Genomic DNA, 18,712 nt, shown 5'->3' with positions numbered 1-18,712 from the left:
GAGCCTCAGACTGTACATGTGGAATCTATACTTCCAACTGGTTTGTGAAACAATGGGAAAGATGAGAGCCGCAACCTATTCCCATCACTCTTTTAGATAAATCTACTAGAAAAAAACACATGGAGTAATTAAGCTAAGACTTTTGTCTAGACTCTAGATTTTAGTCCAAAACATATGTATATAGGATAAGAATAATAAAGCATGGGGGCTTAGCTGCTTCAAAAAGTGGCCTATTGCTGTATATCACTTGTAAAGGGCTTTAGCAAAATCAGGCACATTTTGAATAGATTTGTAATATCAGAAGGGGGCGCATACATTTTTCACTTGGCATTAGATGTGTGCATTTATCCCCGACGTGCAGATCAGACGACTAAACTGAGTGTAAGGAAAGGCAGGTTATTTTAATAAGCGAATCCACGGGGCTCAGAGAAGAATCCGAGTTTGCACAAAACTCTAATGGTTTTTGGTACAGTTGCTGGGAGATCACATACTAATCAACCCAATGCTGCTTTTTTTTTTTATTAAAGGGGGGAGCTCCATTTCGAGATGAAAGACTACAGAAGAAAAAAAAATCCCTATTTGCCAACGAGAATTGTTGCTATGCTACTGTTACGGAATTGAAAGGAATCTCATGTGAGTGTATTCCCTGCAAGCTGAGCAGCATTACCCCAGGCCGCCTCTCATCCTTGTATGTGTGAGCCCCAGTATCTCTCCCAATCCAGTTCAGCACCTGGGACAGCTCCTCTCACTGCAGCAGCACTCAGCCCTCCCCCACTCATCTGTACTCTGCACACACTCCCCTCACTCCCTGGAAGGAGGTAGAGTGTGAAAGGAAGAAGGTGCCCTCCAAGAAAGAGTTAATGCTGTCACATATAACGTCAGAATTTCAATTTGCCCAGAGATTTTTCTCCATCTTTCCTTTCCCCCTCTCTCTATCTGTTCCTTTTTTCACCCCCTCCTCCCTCCGTTTTCTCTCTGCTCACTACTTCTCCCTACCCCCTCCTTCACTCACCCCCTCCTTTCTCTCTCCCCTCCCTCCTTAGCTCTCTTCCCTCCCTCTTCACAATGTGCAGTACTCAGATCCTGCTGCAGCAGATATAATGGAGCATCCCTCCTCCTCTTGCTGAAGCAAACCTTTTTCTCCTTTAATTTTCCCCAATTCTATTTTCTTTCATCCCCTTCAGCAAAGAAGGCTAACAGAGGAGGAGGAGGGGGAGAGAGGGAGGCAAAGCATAGAACCCCCAACAGTAGAAACTACAAAGACAGGGGTAGCAAGGTGGAGAGGGGGGAGATCCCATTTTGCTACCTAGATCAATCTCCCTCTCCCCCCTCAGCCTGGCTTGTAAGAGCCATGAAGAAAATGCAGATGGATGAATAACCAAGGAAGAAAAAGAAGGGAAAGCTAGAAGAGAAAGAAAATCCGACTGGCTCCTGGATTTGAATTCTGGATCGGATCCCCATTTTCTGGATTGATGTTACAGAAAAGAGAGAGGATTAGCCTCTCTGCTTCCTCATACCCAATTCCCTCAGCTCCTCTCTCCTGTTTTGGGGGGGACATCCTTTTTCTTTGTTTTACATGCAGGAAGAATCACCCATCGTATTTTTGATAGCTGGATTTTTCATTTTCCTTTAAGGGGGTTGCAGAATTTTGAAGCCATCCCCCCATCCCCTGTCCCTCTCCCCCTCCATCCTCACCCCCCTCCCCTCCATGGTCCAGGTGGAAATGTTGAGTCTGGGGAGAGAGAGCTGGATTGGAGCAAGTCTTTCATATTTGGCTACCCTTCTGATAGTCTGCTCTGCACAAAGGTAAGATGGATGGGGGAGAAGCAAGTGGGAGGGTGTAAGAGGTATACATAGATTTGATGCAGGTGGTATCGTAAGAACTGAAGTACGATTTTCCGAAAAAAGGAAAAAAATGTTTATGATAATCTGCACACAAGGTATTTTTACATTGTTATGACAAATAAGGTGAGTAGGAGAAAGATATGGTATAGGAGGTTTGAAACAAAAATAATGCTCTGCTATGAATGTACTTCTATAGATGTGATGGAGATGAACATTGGGGTGACTGGGGGTCTGGAGAAAAGGCTCATTGTACTAGAGGAAGATCAGTACTGTGGTAGGCAAGGTAGATGTGTAGTTTTGAGGATAAATACTTAAGCCACGGGAATACAGTGGAAAGGGGATAGTGGTGACGAATGTTGACTGTAATAGGTAGTAATTAGGCTTTTTCTTTGGAAGGGTTAAGGTATCATTGTTTAAAATAGACGAGCATATGATAGTGACAACTCCATTTTTTCCCAAGCATGGCTGCCACTGCAGTTGCTTGTGCAGAGATATATGCAGCACGGAAGCAGATATATTCCATTTATAGAGGTGGAAAAGCTTTTTCTCTTAACTGTGCTGCAAGCAGTGCAGAGCATCGCTCTCTTGTGAGAAAAAAGCCTCAGCCTCTTAGGCCTTTTGACATTAACAAGATGTTCTGTTAGAAGGGCCTGGGGGATGCTGGGATATATAAGGAGTAGAAGGAAGGTAGATTGAAATAAGGTAGAATTAATATAGGAGAAGAGAATAAGGTAGAATTTATATAGCGAGGAAATGAAATGCTGCAATGGGAGCACTATAATGGTTAGATTTATCGATGGTCAAACCGCATACAAGGCCAATGTGTTACTAAATTTCTTGCCTGAGCCAAAAAAATTGCCTTGGCCGAATAAGTCTAGCAATATTTCACTGCCCTGATTGCACAGTTTACTAAGAAAATTTGGAACCCAGTTTCTACAGTATCTGTGAGGGGGAACTGTCACTGTGATACTTGAAATTTCAAAATGAATACTTCTGAAAGACACATTTGCCAAAGTCATGTTTTTCAGCCCAGGCAAAAGCATTTATGGTAGAAATAGGGTGAAAAATGTCCCATGAGAATTTATCAGAGCTTAGACCGGGCTGTATTCATAGAGAAGCTCAACCTTTGTGCTCCATTCTGTTGCAAATAGACCTGTGCTCAGGAAGCAAAAGGGCAAAAAATGGCATTTGACACTTAGCACCCTATCCTGCACTTTGTAAATGAACCCTCAGATATTTGTGTTTAAAAGGCTAAGGACACACGGAGCTACTTAGTAGCAGCTACTTATTATGGCTACAAAATGCCAGTAAATCCCCTGCCATAGACAATACTGAGAATCGCCTCTGCTAATTAGCAGTAAATGATCAGCATTGTCTATTTTTTTTGCTGCAACAAATAACTGCTACAACCGCATATCTTCGCCCTAAATAACTGACCAATAAAACGGTAGTTCACCTTAAATTAACTCTAAAAGTTAAATTGACTTTATGATGTAGACATTAATATTCTGAGACAGTTCTCAATTGGTTTCCATTTTTTTTATTATTTATGGTTTTTAAGCTATTTAGCTTTTGTTTATCAGCTCTCCAGTTTGGCATTTAAGCAGCAATCTGGTTGCTAGGGTCTTATTTACCTTATAAACCAAGCATTGGTTGTATTGAGAAACTGGCGTATGAATAAGAAGGGGCATGAGTAGCAAGATAAGGAATAAAAAGGTAACAGAAATAAAACTGTAGCCTCACAGAGAAATGGTTTTTTGGCTGCCAGGGTCACTGACCCCCTCTGAAAGCTGGAAAGATGTAGAAGAATAACACAAATCATTTAAAAACTCAGAAAGAATCAGAAAGAATTAATGAAGGCCAATTGCAAAGTATGGGGCATGTTATAACATATTAAAAGTTAACTTAAAGGTGAACAACCCCTTTTAATGCCACATACTGACTGACTGCTTGCAGTGTCGGACTGGCCCACCAGGATACCAGGAAAACTCCCGGGGGCCCAGGTGTCAGTGAAAGAATAAAGTATATTATGTAGAAAAAAGAGACCAGGGTAATAAGGAGTTTAAGGGAGAAGAGGAGGAATTAAGGTTTTGAGAGTGGGCCCATGGTCCAGGGTTTTCTGGTGGGCCCCTGTAATCTCAGCCCGACACTGCCTGCTTGCTATGAGTTACTAGAAACAAAGGCAAACTTTGCACACCCCTGGTGCCTATTAGGTAACATAAGAGGATTTGTGCTTGTAGGAAATGAAATTGGACTTATTATGTGCAGGCAGTAGGTACGGTACGGAATCTACTGTTTGGAAATCCAACATACAGAAAGTACAGGAAGGCCATCTCCTTTAAAAAAATATTAGCTGTTTAAACAGTACTTTGTACCTAACCATGAATCAATATATGTGGCAAAACATTCCTACTGGGTTTATATTTTTTTAAATCATTTTAGTAGAATAAAGGTAGGAGTAGACTTAAGGAGTCGGGGCTTAATTAATAGTGTGAATGCACGGGGTGGGGTTTAAAGTAGTTCTGTAATTGCATATGTAAAAACACAGTAAGTTATAGGAAGGATAATAATACTGACTGAGTAAAGTTCATTTTATGCTGATTTTGTAAGCTGATGCTCCCAAAGAAGTGGTTGGAAACAAAATTGTGGTACCAGTTATGTGGGGTTTTAGATTAAGGTGGTTGCATGACATCCCGTATGCTTTGATTTCTCCAAAGGGAAATGACTGCCTTATTAAATGTTAGTGGTTTTGGGACAGTCACAACACTTAAACAGAAACACATATAGGAAACTTCCATAACTTCCAAAACTACCATATGACAATCTAATGAGAAATAAGCAATGAGAGTACAATGGGAATGTAATAGCAGATACTGTAGTCAGAGGAGGCAGACCCACTAGACAGTATGAGGCCTAGAAGATCCACTTAGGACCAGCATGATGTGAAAGTTTAATATAAGTTTTCAATACTGATGAAAGTTTGGGAGCTGGTATTTTTCTGTGGAGAGAGGAAACAAGTAATATCTAGTTATGCCACTAGCTGCTGTTCTAGTAAACAAAAGCAGCCAATCAGCAGGTAGGGGTTTCTGGTCTAATGTTCAAACACATGTTTGGTCACCGTTACTGGTGCAAGCTCTGATTCTCTTATTACATCCCTCACCTCCTTCTCTGCGCCAGGCAACATGGTCGGAGGGTGTTGGTAGAACTGTGAGGTTTCAGGTGACCCTGTTCTTTTCCTTAGCCAGAAGCGGCAGTGGTCAAAATCCTGAGAAGGCTACACTATTAACTTTCTGCATCCTCAAACTTCCCTGTCTAATAGATTTATAGATTTTGTTGGGTTGGTAATTATTATTTTTAAATACATAAACAGCACAGTTGTACCTTCAGCTGCCAAAGGAAAGTGGAAGTTAGCTGGTTAGCTTACATTCTATCCACAATGTTGTTGCTAAGCTGTGCACTTGTCTCAATTGTTTCTTTTATAAACCGATTATTGTGACAATATTGGCAGAGATTGCTGGGAGCTGTAGCAGAGCACCCTTCATTTCCATATATGTTAGTTGTGGTATATCTGAAAAGTCAATTTTCTGAAAGAAAGCACAATTTACAATGGTAAATAAGGCAGTGAATTCAGCACTGATATTGCCCTGAGCCACCAGAATCAAAGGGGCCCCCTTGGGATAAAAACAGATGAAAGGACAATGGACATGTGGACCAGTTGTTGTTACACCAAATCAATAAAAGGCAATTTGAAGTAACATACAATAGCAAAAGTGATACCATTTTGTTTACAGATGATGTCGTTACTCACATGTTCTCATTTATAAGCAAATACATTTTTGGATTCAGTTGAGTATTTAGCCCAAGCCTTCATGCTAGATTCACTTTTATGATACACTTTGGTTTTTGCTGGCAGAAAATGTGGACCTTAAAAGTTACTATAGAAGTTATTATAGAGTGTTATATATATACAGTAAAATAATATTTCAAAAGTAAAAAAGGAAAATAATATCATACTTGCTGTGATTCTCCTTTCCATTTCATAACTATGAGGTACAGCCTAGTCCCACTGCTCCAATCAGAAGGACCCTCCCCAAAGCTTCAAAACCCAACCCTAGCATCTAGTAACAAGCTTCTAGAAACCACCCAATCACAGATGAAAATCTGATGACATTAAGTTGTACATGAAAGGAAAATCACATCAAGTTTGATATAATTTTCCCAACTCCATACCTACTGAGACATAGCAAGCTAACATCTCCAAATTGGAGGGTAACAGTTACTAAAATGGAAATCTGGATCACAAAATGTAACATCATTCCAGATAAATTCCAATAAGAAAGAAACCTCTCCAGTTGAGCATACAAGGTAGAATGAAACACCCTGTGCAAAACCTGTGAACTCCCCTAACCATCTCTCATAGGTAACATAGACTGAAATAGAAGAAAATAACAGATAATTGCAAGTAGCTAGAGAAAGAAAAATAACATAAATAAAGTGTTTTTAAAGGCAAAGCTAACACCCAAGTAATGATACTGAGTATGAAACCAGCCTGATAATCTCACCTGAAGGGAGAGAATTTATAACTCCACTGATAGAAACAGGCATAGCAAGACAGTATAAACTTATTACTCCCACTACTAACCAGCAAGCTTTGTAATAAAAGTACAGAAAGAGCCCTAAATAGCTCAGGTAGTGAGGCACCTGCAAGAGAAGACTTGTTACTCCCATATGTAATAAGCAGCACTAAGTTTGCCCAGTAGCAGTAACCCACGGCAACCAATGAGATATTTGCTTTTAAACAGGTGATCAGTAAATTATACTTACTGATTGGTCGCTGTGGGTTACTGCTCCTGGGAAAACTTAGTGCCTTTTATTACATAATCCCCTTAGCAGGGAAAATTAAATTTACAGTGATTGATACGCTGCCCAGTGCTTTTTGAGAAACCACAAATAAAATTAATTTCCACTAAAACCACGAAGGTCTAGTCATTTATTAAAAGACCTAAATATAAAAAGCATGAACAAAATAAAATGCAGAACCAAATTAAAAAGAACACGAAAAACTTGAATTTTTTGTTTTCATAAGAATTTTCATAAGCTTTCAATTGAAATCCAGGAAAACCTCTAAAACGTCAAATGAAAGACTGCTACAATTTACCTAGGACAACTCCCATTGACGTCTACCTGACCTCAACAGCTTTTACATGGCTTATTTTTACATTTGTGGTTTTGAAACCTAATTAAATAGTGCATAAAACCCAAAATTGCAGAAAAAAGTACGACCATTGGTAAATCTGCCCCTAAATTTACTAGATCAGGAAAAACCAGATAGAATCTTATTCCAACATGCAAATACATATGCAGCTGCATAGATGGACAAATCTGTATACAGAGCACACAAAGAAAGTTGCACTTATCTTAGACCAGCGGCCCCCAACCTTTCTTACTCATGAGCCACAGTCAAATGTAAAAAGACTTGGGGAGCAACACAAACACCATAAAAGGTCATGGAGGTGCCAAATAAGGGCTAAGACTGGCTATTAGGGGCCTCTATGTACATTATCAGCTTACAGGGGGCTTTATTTGGTAGTAAATCTTGTTTTTATTCAACCAAAACTTGCCCCCAAGTCAGGAATTCAAAAATAACTCCCTGGTTTGGGGGCACTGAGAGCAACATCCAAAGGGGTTGGGGAGCAACATGTTGCCCCTGAACCACTGGTTGGGAATCACTGTCCCAGACCATAAGCACAATGGAAGAAATCAGTTGGAATAAGCCCCTAGCTGAGAAGGAAACCCATGTACAGAATTCAGCTATGCCATATACCAAGGATTCTAATCAAGAATCCCTCAGGGTAATCCAGCAACCACACAGAAATACCCTTGTGGGACCTCTAAAAGCCAGGGTAGAAACAGAAAGAAAGGAACTAACTGGGAATAACATAGTAGAGATATTGGACAAACAGGACAAAGGGAGTACTCCATATAATTAATGGTCATTCCCTATTTCTCTAAGGGACCAAATAGACAAAGATAGATGAATAGATTATAGTATGTAAACATAAAACCAGGGAAACTATAGAGGTAAAGTATAGAGAGTACACAAATCCTGGGGACACTTTGCAGGCAGACCACACGGATGGGGGAACCAGCATTTGCCACTGGACATGCTGTAAGCAGGCAGGGAGGGCACATGGATCAAAAAAGATTTTAAGGACCATAACACCAGTTCCTAGGGAGCAAAACCTGAAGCAGAATGACATCAAAAGAATTGGATAGGAGGTGGGGTTGGGCTTTTAAAGCTTTGGGGAGCAGCCTTCTAATGGGTGCAGTGGGGAGTCTATAACCAGTAGGTATGACATGGAGTTGGACAGGGAAATATCTATTCCATGCAGTTTTTTCCAAACTCTAAACCAAGGGAGGCACTTGGTAGTATTCATGTAATAGAAACCTGAGGACTCACCTACATCTGCTACTGCAGTTGCATTTGCACTAATTTCCCTGCAGTCAGTTACTCGTAAAAACATTAATATTGGTGCATCAGCCTCAACTGGATCAGGGACAGTGTCTGCTTGCAACTGCAACAATGCTTGAATTCTGGGACAATATGGATTCCATTGTGAAAAAAAACATGGTGTTTGTGCTAGTGGCCTGTCATCTTCGAAGTGTCTTCCTGCCCTGGTAAACTAAGAAATTCCTCCAGCTAGAGAGAGGGAAACACATGCACGGCCAATCAGAGAGCAGATTAGTAGTCCACATTGAGCGAGTACACAACCACTGATTTACTATCCCCTCACTTTTCTTTATTACATTTGCAGCTTTCCAACATTTTGGCCCTGCAGTACCTACATATGAATGCCACATATAGGGGCTGATTCATTAAAACACGAGTTCGAATCCCCAATGGGAAAAATTCGGATTGGATATGAAATTTCTGAAGATCGCAAATTTCACGAAAATGCTTATGAAAAAATCATATTAGTCACGATAATATCATATTGGCGATCCGAAAGTCACAAAATTTTTGTACCGAACAATTGTAAACAGCGGCAGAACCAGAATTTTTTGTGCAAGTGTACGAAAAAGTCGTGCAACCGTGAGAAAATCTGCGAAAATACGCTTGGAGCGTTCATGTCTTAATAAATCTCCCCAATAGACTTTAAAAAAGGGCAGATCTCATGTCTTATAAAGGTTGTCTGCATGTCTAGGCCAGTGGAGATATGTGAATAGGCCATAATCTGATATTTTTCATCAAAAATAAGTGAATAAAAATGTTTTGCAGGCCCAATATGACTGCAACTCCATGAGCAAGTTTAAATAAAGACACTGGCTTATGACTGCTGTGGATAGGGATTCAAGATCCCTAACTACTTCAGCCCCAATTTATAGTTCATGTAGCTGACAAATCACATAACCTCCCATAAAACTACACTTGATTTTCCGGCAACTATCAATACAGTCTTGCAATTGAGACATTTGGTTTAAAGACTGGGGTGCTTGTAAAAAGTGTAATCATGGGGTTGCCCCTAATTAAACGTAGTAATTCCAACAACAAAAAAATACTTTTTTTGACAAGAAAAAATGAAATTAGTCCTTCTGGAGGCTGTTTGGCATGATGTGGCACTGGAGCTTGGTCTGAAACTGGCCCAAGCACCCAACCCCATAAATAGCAATGACAATGAAACACCCACAGTATGGATTATGTTATGTGAAACCATTATACACAATACTAGGTACAATATAGTGTATATACTGTATTAGGTACCTATCCCTCATCCCCCTGCTTTGTTGCTACTATTTACCCTGTTCCCATAAACTATTCTGAAAGAAGCATCTTTCCCTCTCACCCACCAGCACAGGATAACAAATGTAGGGGAAGAATTAGCTTTTTCAAGGCTGTGACATGGATCATTAGTAGCTCTTTCTTTTTTGCTTATTTCTTCTAATTCTGTCATATTGGTTTCATTTAAATACATGCATTTTGTGCTACAACTTCCCAGAAATATTTAGTAATATAATCAAGATCTGCTTGTCCTCTGGATTTTGGGGACACTGCCATTGCTCAAAGCTGTCCTGAGTTATCTTTTGTAAAATTTCTTTTTTATTAGTTCCCTTGCAAACCCTTGTTTAGAGTCATAGATCCAATAATATCATGTTATCATCTCAACTGCCAAAATGCTACATAAATTTATATTATATCGGGTTTTTTTTAGATAATAAAAAGTCCAATAAAGAAGTCAAAGAAATCACCAGGATAACCCACTTTTTATTGGCAATTGTGTCTATACTTTTTTATAATCTGGTCTTGGTGTCATCTCTGAAAATGTTTAAAGTAGATGGTGGAACTAATGGTACAAACAATAGCCTTGGGTTTAAATTCAGATTGCCCCAGAAATCTCCTAACAAAGCTTTAGACGTTACTGGGAGAGGAGTGCTACTTGTGCTTAAAAAGGGATTGTCGTACCACATGAAGAAATAAAAAAGTGCCTAATGAAAAAAAATTTAATTCTAAGCAACTTTAAAAGAGCAGTTTAGTGTAAAAATGAAACTGGGTAAAATAGACAGACTGTGCCAAATAAAAAATGTTTTCAATATAGTTAGTTAGGCAAAAATGTAATCTATAAAGCAGTGATCCCCAACCAGTGGCTCGTGAGCAACATGTTGCTCCCCAACCCTTTGGATGTTGCTCCCTGTGGCCTCAGAGCAAGTGCTCATTTTTGAATTTCTGGTAAGGAGACAAGTTTTGGTTGCATAAAAACCAATTATAATGGCACCCTTCTGTTGGCTGCCAGTCCACATAGGGGCTACCAAATAGCCAATTATATCTCTTATTAGCACCCCACCTTTTTCATACTTGTGTTGCTCCCCAACACTTTTTTCATTTGAATGTGGCTCATGTGTATAAAAGGTTGGGGATCCCTGCTATAAAGGCTGGAGCGGGCAGATGTCTAACGTAATAGCCAGAACACTACTTCCTCCTTTACAGTCAATCACCAGTCAATAACCAATAAGTGACTTGAGAGGGGCCATATGGGACATAACTGAACATGTGTCCCATGTGGCCCCCCCTAAAGTCACCGACTAACTAAGAGGTTAGAGAGCCGAAAACAGGAAATAGTGCTCTGGCTATTATGTTAGACATCTGCTCAATCCAGCTTTTATAGATTAAATTTTTGCCTAACTAACTATATTACAAATATTTTTTATTTTGCGCAGTCTATCTAGTTTACCCAGTTTCATTTTTACACTGAACTGTTCCTTTAAAATCACTGAAAGATTTGAAAGTTATATGTAAATGGTACTGATACTGACAGCTGTATATGTCTGACCCGTTCTATTCTATGAGTTGCACATTCTGACTGCATGGTGTGTTTTTGTGCTATATGGTATGTGGATTGGGAGAATAGTATTGATTTTTACTCATACAGGTAGGAAAGAGCACAACTATACACAAATTAAAAATCAAATGTGAGGGAACTTAACAGAGAACAGGGGGAAAGAAAATAAGTCAAATAAGTGAGTTTGTGTAAATTGTAAATTGCAAAGCACCCCAGCTGTAGAGCTGATGGCCTGCCCAAAAATAGCCAAGCACAACTATAGCTACTGCATCTACATTTAGCAGCCGAAATAAGATAGTTTTCAGGTTTCTTTGCACATGTGTTTGTCAAGGAACATTACAGTAGAAATGATAACTTAACTAATTGCTATCAACCTTTAGGGTTTTATTTGATTTGATGATGACTTTCCATATTCCTTAATTCAACTCTAGGTTATTCACTCTCAATGTAATTACTGCTCTACGTATTGGAGGACTCCATTAACTTGCCAATGTGGTCCTCACCCATTATTAAACCTGCCAAATAGATATACAGTATAGCCAATTTTTGGCCACATATCTGTCAGGAAGGAAGTAGGGAATGGCTTATACAGGAGCAGATAAGCCGCCCACTAGGTTTGAAGGGGCAGAATCAGTAGTTTAAATCTGCCCATGTATGGCAACTTTACTCTTGGGCAAAGATGCATGGTACATTCATTATCTAGTTCATTTGTTAATGTGGTTACTTGTTAATCTTGGTACTTTTCATTGTTCATTCTTCAAAAACAAGGCTTTCTGCTTTTGCCACATTTCTGTATTATTCTACAATACTCAATTGTTGTCTGGTGTTAGTTTAGCTGTGTGTATATACCATTCCCTTTCGTGTGAAGCAAAATAAACACAAACTACTTTAGATACCGAAAGTCTGCCTTCTACTTTTAAAAAGAAATGGTATCTTAGACCTTCTACTCTTCAAGCCTCCCTAATGCTTTTATTTTATAATGTGTATATACAGTACAGTCCTATATACAGTCCTTTGACCCTATTGTAAAAAACAAAAATCTGCCAAGGTGCAAGTTAGGGGGAAAAAAACTGCAATGGCACAAAGAAAGATGATAGTGGCACAAAAAAATTGGTTGAGAAAAAAACATGATCATGATTCGTGGAAAAACTGATCTCAAAAGTAAATGAATTAGGGCTATAGGGTTCAGAATGGTTTGGCCAACAAAGCTGAATCCTGCAATAAGTATTTGTATTTAAAAAATGACTTTGTTTATTCAAATAATTCTAATCTTGAAGAAAAAAATTTCACATTATCTTCTGTCTTGAGGCTTTCCACTGTGGGCTTATTTTATTGTATGCCACTAATGGCACTGGTACACTCTTCCCATAAGGCAACTTGGTGACCCATGACCTCAACTCACCCGGTCTGGTTGAAATAAATGATTTATTAACACACTTCTTAACACTGTAATCTAAAGCCTTTGGTAGTAAAAGTGCAGAACAAATATATGGATGCAGTGTTCTGCAGAAAGCTCTTCGCCCCTTGGGCCTTTCCATAAATATAGACCTGCATTACTCTGCTCTGTTAATTATTAACTGGATGGGGATGAGGTGGGATGATGGGTCACTGCATTTCCACTGATAAGAAAGAAGCACATTTTTTGACAAATCTGTTTCCCATAAAACCATTCTGACCACTGCATCCAGTTACAGCGGAATCTTTAAGTATAAAAGGTAAAACCTAAATTTCCCTAATCTAGATATCATTCAGATGTATAGTTTCTAGAGAGATGGTAGTATTCTTTTTAATATCATAGTAACACACTTTTTACTCCATTGGGATTACAATAGACAAAGTGTGTGTGTGGGATATTCACAGTAAAAGCCTGGCTATCACTGTATTACATTTCAGTGAGCTAGAGGGTGTGGGCAATGTGGACAGTTTGGACAATATCCTTTGCCAAGGAAATTTTGCTGTTGGTAAGCCTTCTGTGCCTTCTTATACCTTGTAACCAAAATCTGCTCATTTTAATTTACAATACTATTGGGTTAAGCAAACCTGATTTTCAGTTTAGAACTTTTGACCCTTATGATTTATAATGCTTTTGTCTGTTTCCATCTGTCTATTTTTCACATTTTGGCTAATTTACTAGAGCAGGTGCAACCTGCACAGTAGCCAATAGCAACCAAACAGCAATTTAAATTGAACTTATTTTGAGCAGTTGCAAGTACTGTATATGCAAACGCCAGACTGTTTGCTATGGGCTACAACAGTAACGTAAAATGTGCCTAACCCCTTCCTAAAAGTGTCTCCAGTAAGGTTTAGCCACAGAGGCATAAATGGTGGGTGTTCATGTGTTAAGTAACCTGGTGTATACCCATTATTGGCTAGATTGAGAATGAATGCCATGATATGGTGAAAGTAATGATTATATAAATGAAAAGGAAAATAACAGAAATTGTATAAGGTGTAAAACTAAGAAATACGTCCAACACTTGCCAGTGGTTGAGGCCAGCTGCATTTCAGTAACAGGCTGGAGGTCAGGGCTGGCAGAAGACAGGCAGAGTCTAAAAAAGACAGGCATGGGTCGGAGCAGGCAGCAGGCAAGCACAGATAAGAATTAGGCCAAAACCAGGAGATCCACAGGAATCTGGCAGAGGAGAAGGAACATTAACACAGATACAAGGACAAGAAAAGTCAGGAACTAGGTTCCAGGTACTGAATCGCAGGAGTTTAAATTAACTGCAGACTGTGGAACATTAGGGTACTGAGACGGGGAGATTAGTCATCTGCAATAAATCACCTCTATCACAAGCAGTATGGGAAAACATACACAGTGCTAGCCCATGTCTTGCCTCTGCACGTGCCATGTGTTTCCACACTTGCAATTTACATTTTAGCTGGTGGGGAAAGAGATGAACTTAACATGTGTACTTTTATAAGCAACATGTGTACTTTTATAAGCAACATGTGTACTTTTATAAGCAACATGTAGGTTAGAATATTTCTTGTGGTGCTTACTATGTAGCTCATATTTACCCCCTGTGACTTGCTACAAGCACCAAAAAAAAAGCTATTTTTACCTAGCTAGAGTGAGCCTAGATCTTCTAACCATATCTAGCATCTTGATGCTCACCTAACATGCAAAAGGTTCAGTTCAATGAAGCCTATTTGGTGATGTGTTTTAGCCTCTACCAGAAGATTGACTGAGTTAGCAATGCAGTTTGGCATGGCTTGATTTATAATGGTTTTCAGGGCTGGTTATCATTAGAAGTGGTGGTATAAATACTGTTGCAGGTACATGTACAAATCACGATTTCCATTTTAATAGCAATTCTGTAGAAATATTTCTTTCAACTGAGCAAATGGGCAAATGCTTCCTACATGTTGGTGATGCCACTTTGATTCCTTTGACTGTATTGCAAAGCCTGAACTCCCATCTACTGATCTGCAGAAAAGTCATGTCTAAGTTTTTTTTTAATTACTACATTTGGAAATATAAAGGCTTTTTTGTAAGATGTTTAGCAGCTGCGGCTCTATTTTTGTACTGGATATTTTGAAAATTAATATTGCTTAGGCAAGTGTGGACTTGTGAGCATGCTGTGGGTTTATTCTGCATCAGGGGCTGAAAGAGCTGGCATGGAGTATACTTGATCAGATAATTAGGCTGGAAAGAGTAGAAATATCTGTCTCATCTCATTAGCTCCAGGTGCTGGAGGGAGGGAACAGATTCTATCTAGGCCTTCAAACTATTAGAAATGCAAAGAAATAATAGTATCACGACAATGAACTTATACAGAGATAAGCAGGGTCATAAAAACTGAAACTAAAATGGTATGGGACCTGTTATCCAGAATGCTCGGGACCTGGGGTTTTCCAGTTAAGGGATCTCTCCGTAATTTGGATCTTCATACCATAAGTCTGCTAAAAATCATTTAAATATTTTATAAACCCAATAGGATTGTTTTGGCTCCAATAAGGATTAATTATATCTTAGTTGGGATCAAAGGATACAAGGTACTGTTTTATTATTACAGAGAAAAAGGAAATCATTTTTAAAAATTAGAATTATTTGCTTAAAAAGGAGTCTATGGGAGATGGTCTTTCCGTAATTCAGAAATTTCTGGATAATGGTTTATACTAGTTTTGTTGTACTGGTTTTATGTGACTGGATGGGAAATTAGACTGTAAGGTCTATTGGGGCAGGAATAATATTAATTAAACAAATTCTGTTAAGCACTAAGTAAAATACACTATGTTTGCTATATATAATAGTGTCATATCATATAAATGATAATGCAGTCAGTCCGTACATATGTAATTCATAATGGCAAGTGGTGGAGTTTGTATTTTAGGGGTGACTTTTTCAAATGTTGCCATGGAAGCCAAATGACCCATAAACGTCCAATGATATGGCTATGCTAATTCTTTCCAAGCCCTCAGCGAAGAAGGTCAAATGGTCACATTTAAATACCAGTAGCCAATTACAGTAGTCAGACATTCCAAGATCAGATGTCATGGCAACTGAAAATAGCTGCAGGAATACAAACCTGATGATCATCACCATCATCATCATCACCATCATAATCAGTTATAGAAGGGACCCTAATCCAAGTAACATAAAAATCTGAAATATTACAGAGTTATAGTTCTTTTCCCTGAGTGTCTTTTGAATTGTGCTCTCAGTTAGGTCCCATCAGTGCTGCACTTCCTGATTAATAGCTGTGTTTGCTCTCCTGAGGGCAATGCTTCATGCAGTATATACTGTAATCTGACTTTTTTCTTTTCCCCCCATGGTTTGCAATTATATACATCATAAAGCAGATCTTATGCCTAGACATTAATCCTGATAATGGAATTGTAAAGCAAATGAGTAGATAAAATAGAGTTAAAGTAAAAGGATCTCACAATGGCCTAGAGGGAGCACATTTACAACCAGCTTTTAGCTGCCATTAAGTAGAATCATTTTTGTATTCAAATATCAGGTAGAACCTCTTTAATTTAAAATGTCCTTGGTCACTAGTAAAATAGCAAAAGTTAATAGGGAACAGCATCAAAGATTGGCAAAAATTACGAGTATAGCCAGTAGTTGTTTGTAAATGAGCCCCTATAAATACATTTCATCAGCCAATGGCCGTATGTCATTTCCCATGTTGAGTAAGTTGAAAACTCTACTTTGGGTTTGATCCAAGAAGTTATGAGACATTTTATGGTAGAAAAGAATCCTACTCTTCATGGTTAAATTGACCACTGGCCTGTTGGGGGACAATGAATTGTTTGGTCTTCTTCTTTACCACATTTGAAGGCGATTTAACAAATGCTGAACTTATTATCATTACTAAAGTGAAACTGATAAAAAAAAATAAGTAAAAGTGCCCAGAGAATATTCCATATTATATAGTACTTGAGTTATTTCATTTCCAATAAAATATATAATGGGTTTTATTATGATTAACATTTTTGCTGTAAAAACGCAGATGTCTTTCCCACTGCATGGAAAGAGAAGTGCTTCATTAGCTGCAAATATGGAGACAGAAGCAGGAAAGCCTGGGAAGATCCCGTGTAACATTCTTTTGACCTTAGGCAAGTCAATGTATCTCTCTTTGTCTTAGACTCCAAAAATAGACCAAAGGCTGTAAATGCAAGGACTTAATTAACCTAAAAGCAGGCACCATTGTAAAGTAATGGAAATATATATATAGTGACAGTTCAGCGGCAGTAGCGATTGAAAGAAGCTTCTCCTTTGGTTACTGCTATGTGGGAAATAATGTATTTTGTACAATGGAGTGGTATTACCTTTACAGTGTATGGGCAGGTTATCTGCTAGGTCTTAATGCAGATATACCAACTAGCTTCATATTATAAAGTTAAAAAAATCTACTTCTGCAATTTTAGATCATATTCCATTTTGGGTTTGGAATAAAGAAAAACTAAAGCTTGATTAAACAGGCTACTATACAAGGGTCATTTTAAAACTGGGCAAATCTGCACCTAAGCAGTAACCCATGGCAACCAATCAAATGCTTGTGTGATTAAGAAGAAGACCAAACAATTCATTGTCCCCCAACAAGCCAGTGGTCAATTTAACCATAAAGAGTAGGATTTTTTTTTACCTTAATATGTCTCATAACCTTTTGGATCAAACCCTGCTTCTCCAAAGTAGAGCTTTTGACTAACTCAAATGGAAAATGGAATACGGCCATTGGCTAATGAAATGTATTTATTGGGGCTCATTCTGGGCGCTGTCATTCGAATTCCGGTGTGGAGAGGAAGGTTCCATCTTACCATTTAGCTGTATACTTGAAAATGTCCTATATTCTAGCTTTCTTTTTCTTTGTCTTTAAGAGTCAACTATTTATCTATAAAGGAAACACAAACATATTAGTACCCAGGAACTATCCTCGTGTACTGCTAACACAAATATTAATAGAGGCAAGTAATGAAGGATTGTTGATGGCTGTGCAAGAAAATGTTTACTTTGCAGCTTACCTTCATGGAAATAACTGGCCTACATGAAATAGTATAAAATGAATAGCAAATGCTAATTAAAAAGATATTGATAAAATAAAAATATAAATTAACAATAATTTATAATCTTTTCAATAAAATGTAAAGTGTAGGTACAAATACCAAAGTGTAGGTACATATAGCCATTGGGAAGGGAATGAAATACTTTCCATCACAATTGATTTTCTTCTTTTCTTGCCAGTTGCTTGTTTTCTAAGCTGATTTTGCTGTTGGCAATGTACAGGGAACATGGACACAAGGAATCTCTGACATTAACACCCGCTTTGAGGCTTTGAGGAGGTGTTACTAGTGAACTGTGCATTGTTTTGGCTGTTACACATCACAGTGTCAGAACTGACACCATTCACATACACACTAATTAAAGAAAACCATTGCTACAATTTGCATGATTGACCAAACCGAATGCCAGAGCTGGGCCAAGTACTATTTGTGGCAAAAAAAAAGCACTGGCACTCAGAGCTGCAAAATGGGACAAGCCCTTTAAAAACCTTTATTGCGGAGGTGCAACGTTTCGGGGCAAAATAACCCCTTTATCTGAATGCCAGTGCGTTTTTGTTGCTATTGTGTTTTGGGAGGGTGCCGATCCCTCCAAGCAGTGTGCACCGAGCGCTAATAATTTTTCTTGGAGAGCTAAGGGTGTGCGAGCAGGATCTCCTGTTCTTCTCTACCAAGTACTATTTGTGGCCATGACATGGAGCAGCAGCCCAGTTTATTTATGCACACCAACATCCCACCCTTTACTCCCCCCACCCCCGGTCTACATGCCACCTCCTACTCAGTCCATATGCCACTTATCCACTCCCCTTCTGCACCCCAACACTGCCACACTCTGCTGCTTCCCCTGCTTGCACCCCTCCACTGTAGCATCACATACCTCTGCCTACCCCTACATCCACACCTGGCAGATGCTAATTTGCACCTGTATTGGTAAATCATGCACAAGTTGCAGTACATACTAACTTACTGACAGCTGCTATTACACTCGGATTATTGGGGTGCTACATTGTTGGTTGGTGTGTGCA

The 18,712-nt window shown here is 38.9% G+C and overlaps 1 protein-coding gene across 1 annotated transcript in view; it reads left to right on the top strand.

The window, feature by feature from the left end:
* The first annotated feature begins 1,060 nt into the window (after positions 1-1,060).
* Positions 1,061-18,712, top strand: part of LOC100496398 (gamma-aminobutyric acid type A receptor subunit theta) — a 70,654-nt gene continuing 53,002 nt past the window's right edge. The window contains exon 1 of the mRNA XM_002939210.4: positions 1,061-1,806. Coding sequence (XP_002939256.1) covers positions 1,709-1,806 — 98 coding nt within the window. The 5' untranslated portion in view covers positions 1,061-1,708. The remainder of the gene's footprint in view (positions 1,807-18,712) is intronic.

Source organism: Xenopus tropicalis, chromosome 8, assembly GCF_000004195.4.
Source record: "Xenopus tropicalis strain Nigerian chromosome 8, UCB_Xtro_10.0, whole genome shotgun sequence".
NCBI lineage: Eukaryota > Metazoa > Chordata > Amphibia > Anura > Pipidae > Xenopus > Xenopus tropicalis.
This window is presented reverse-complemented; position numbering and strand designations above follow the sequence as displayed.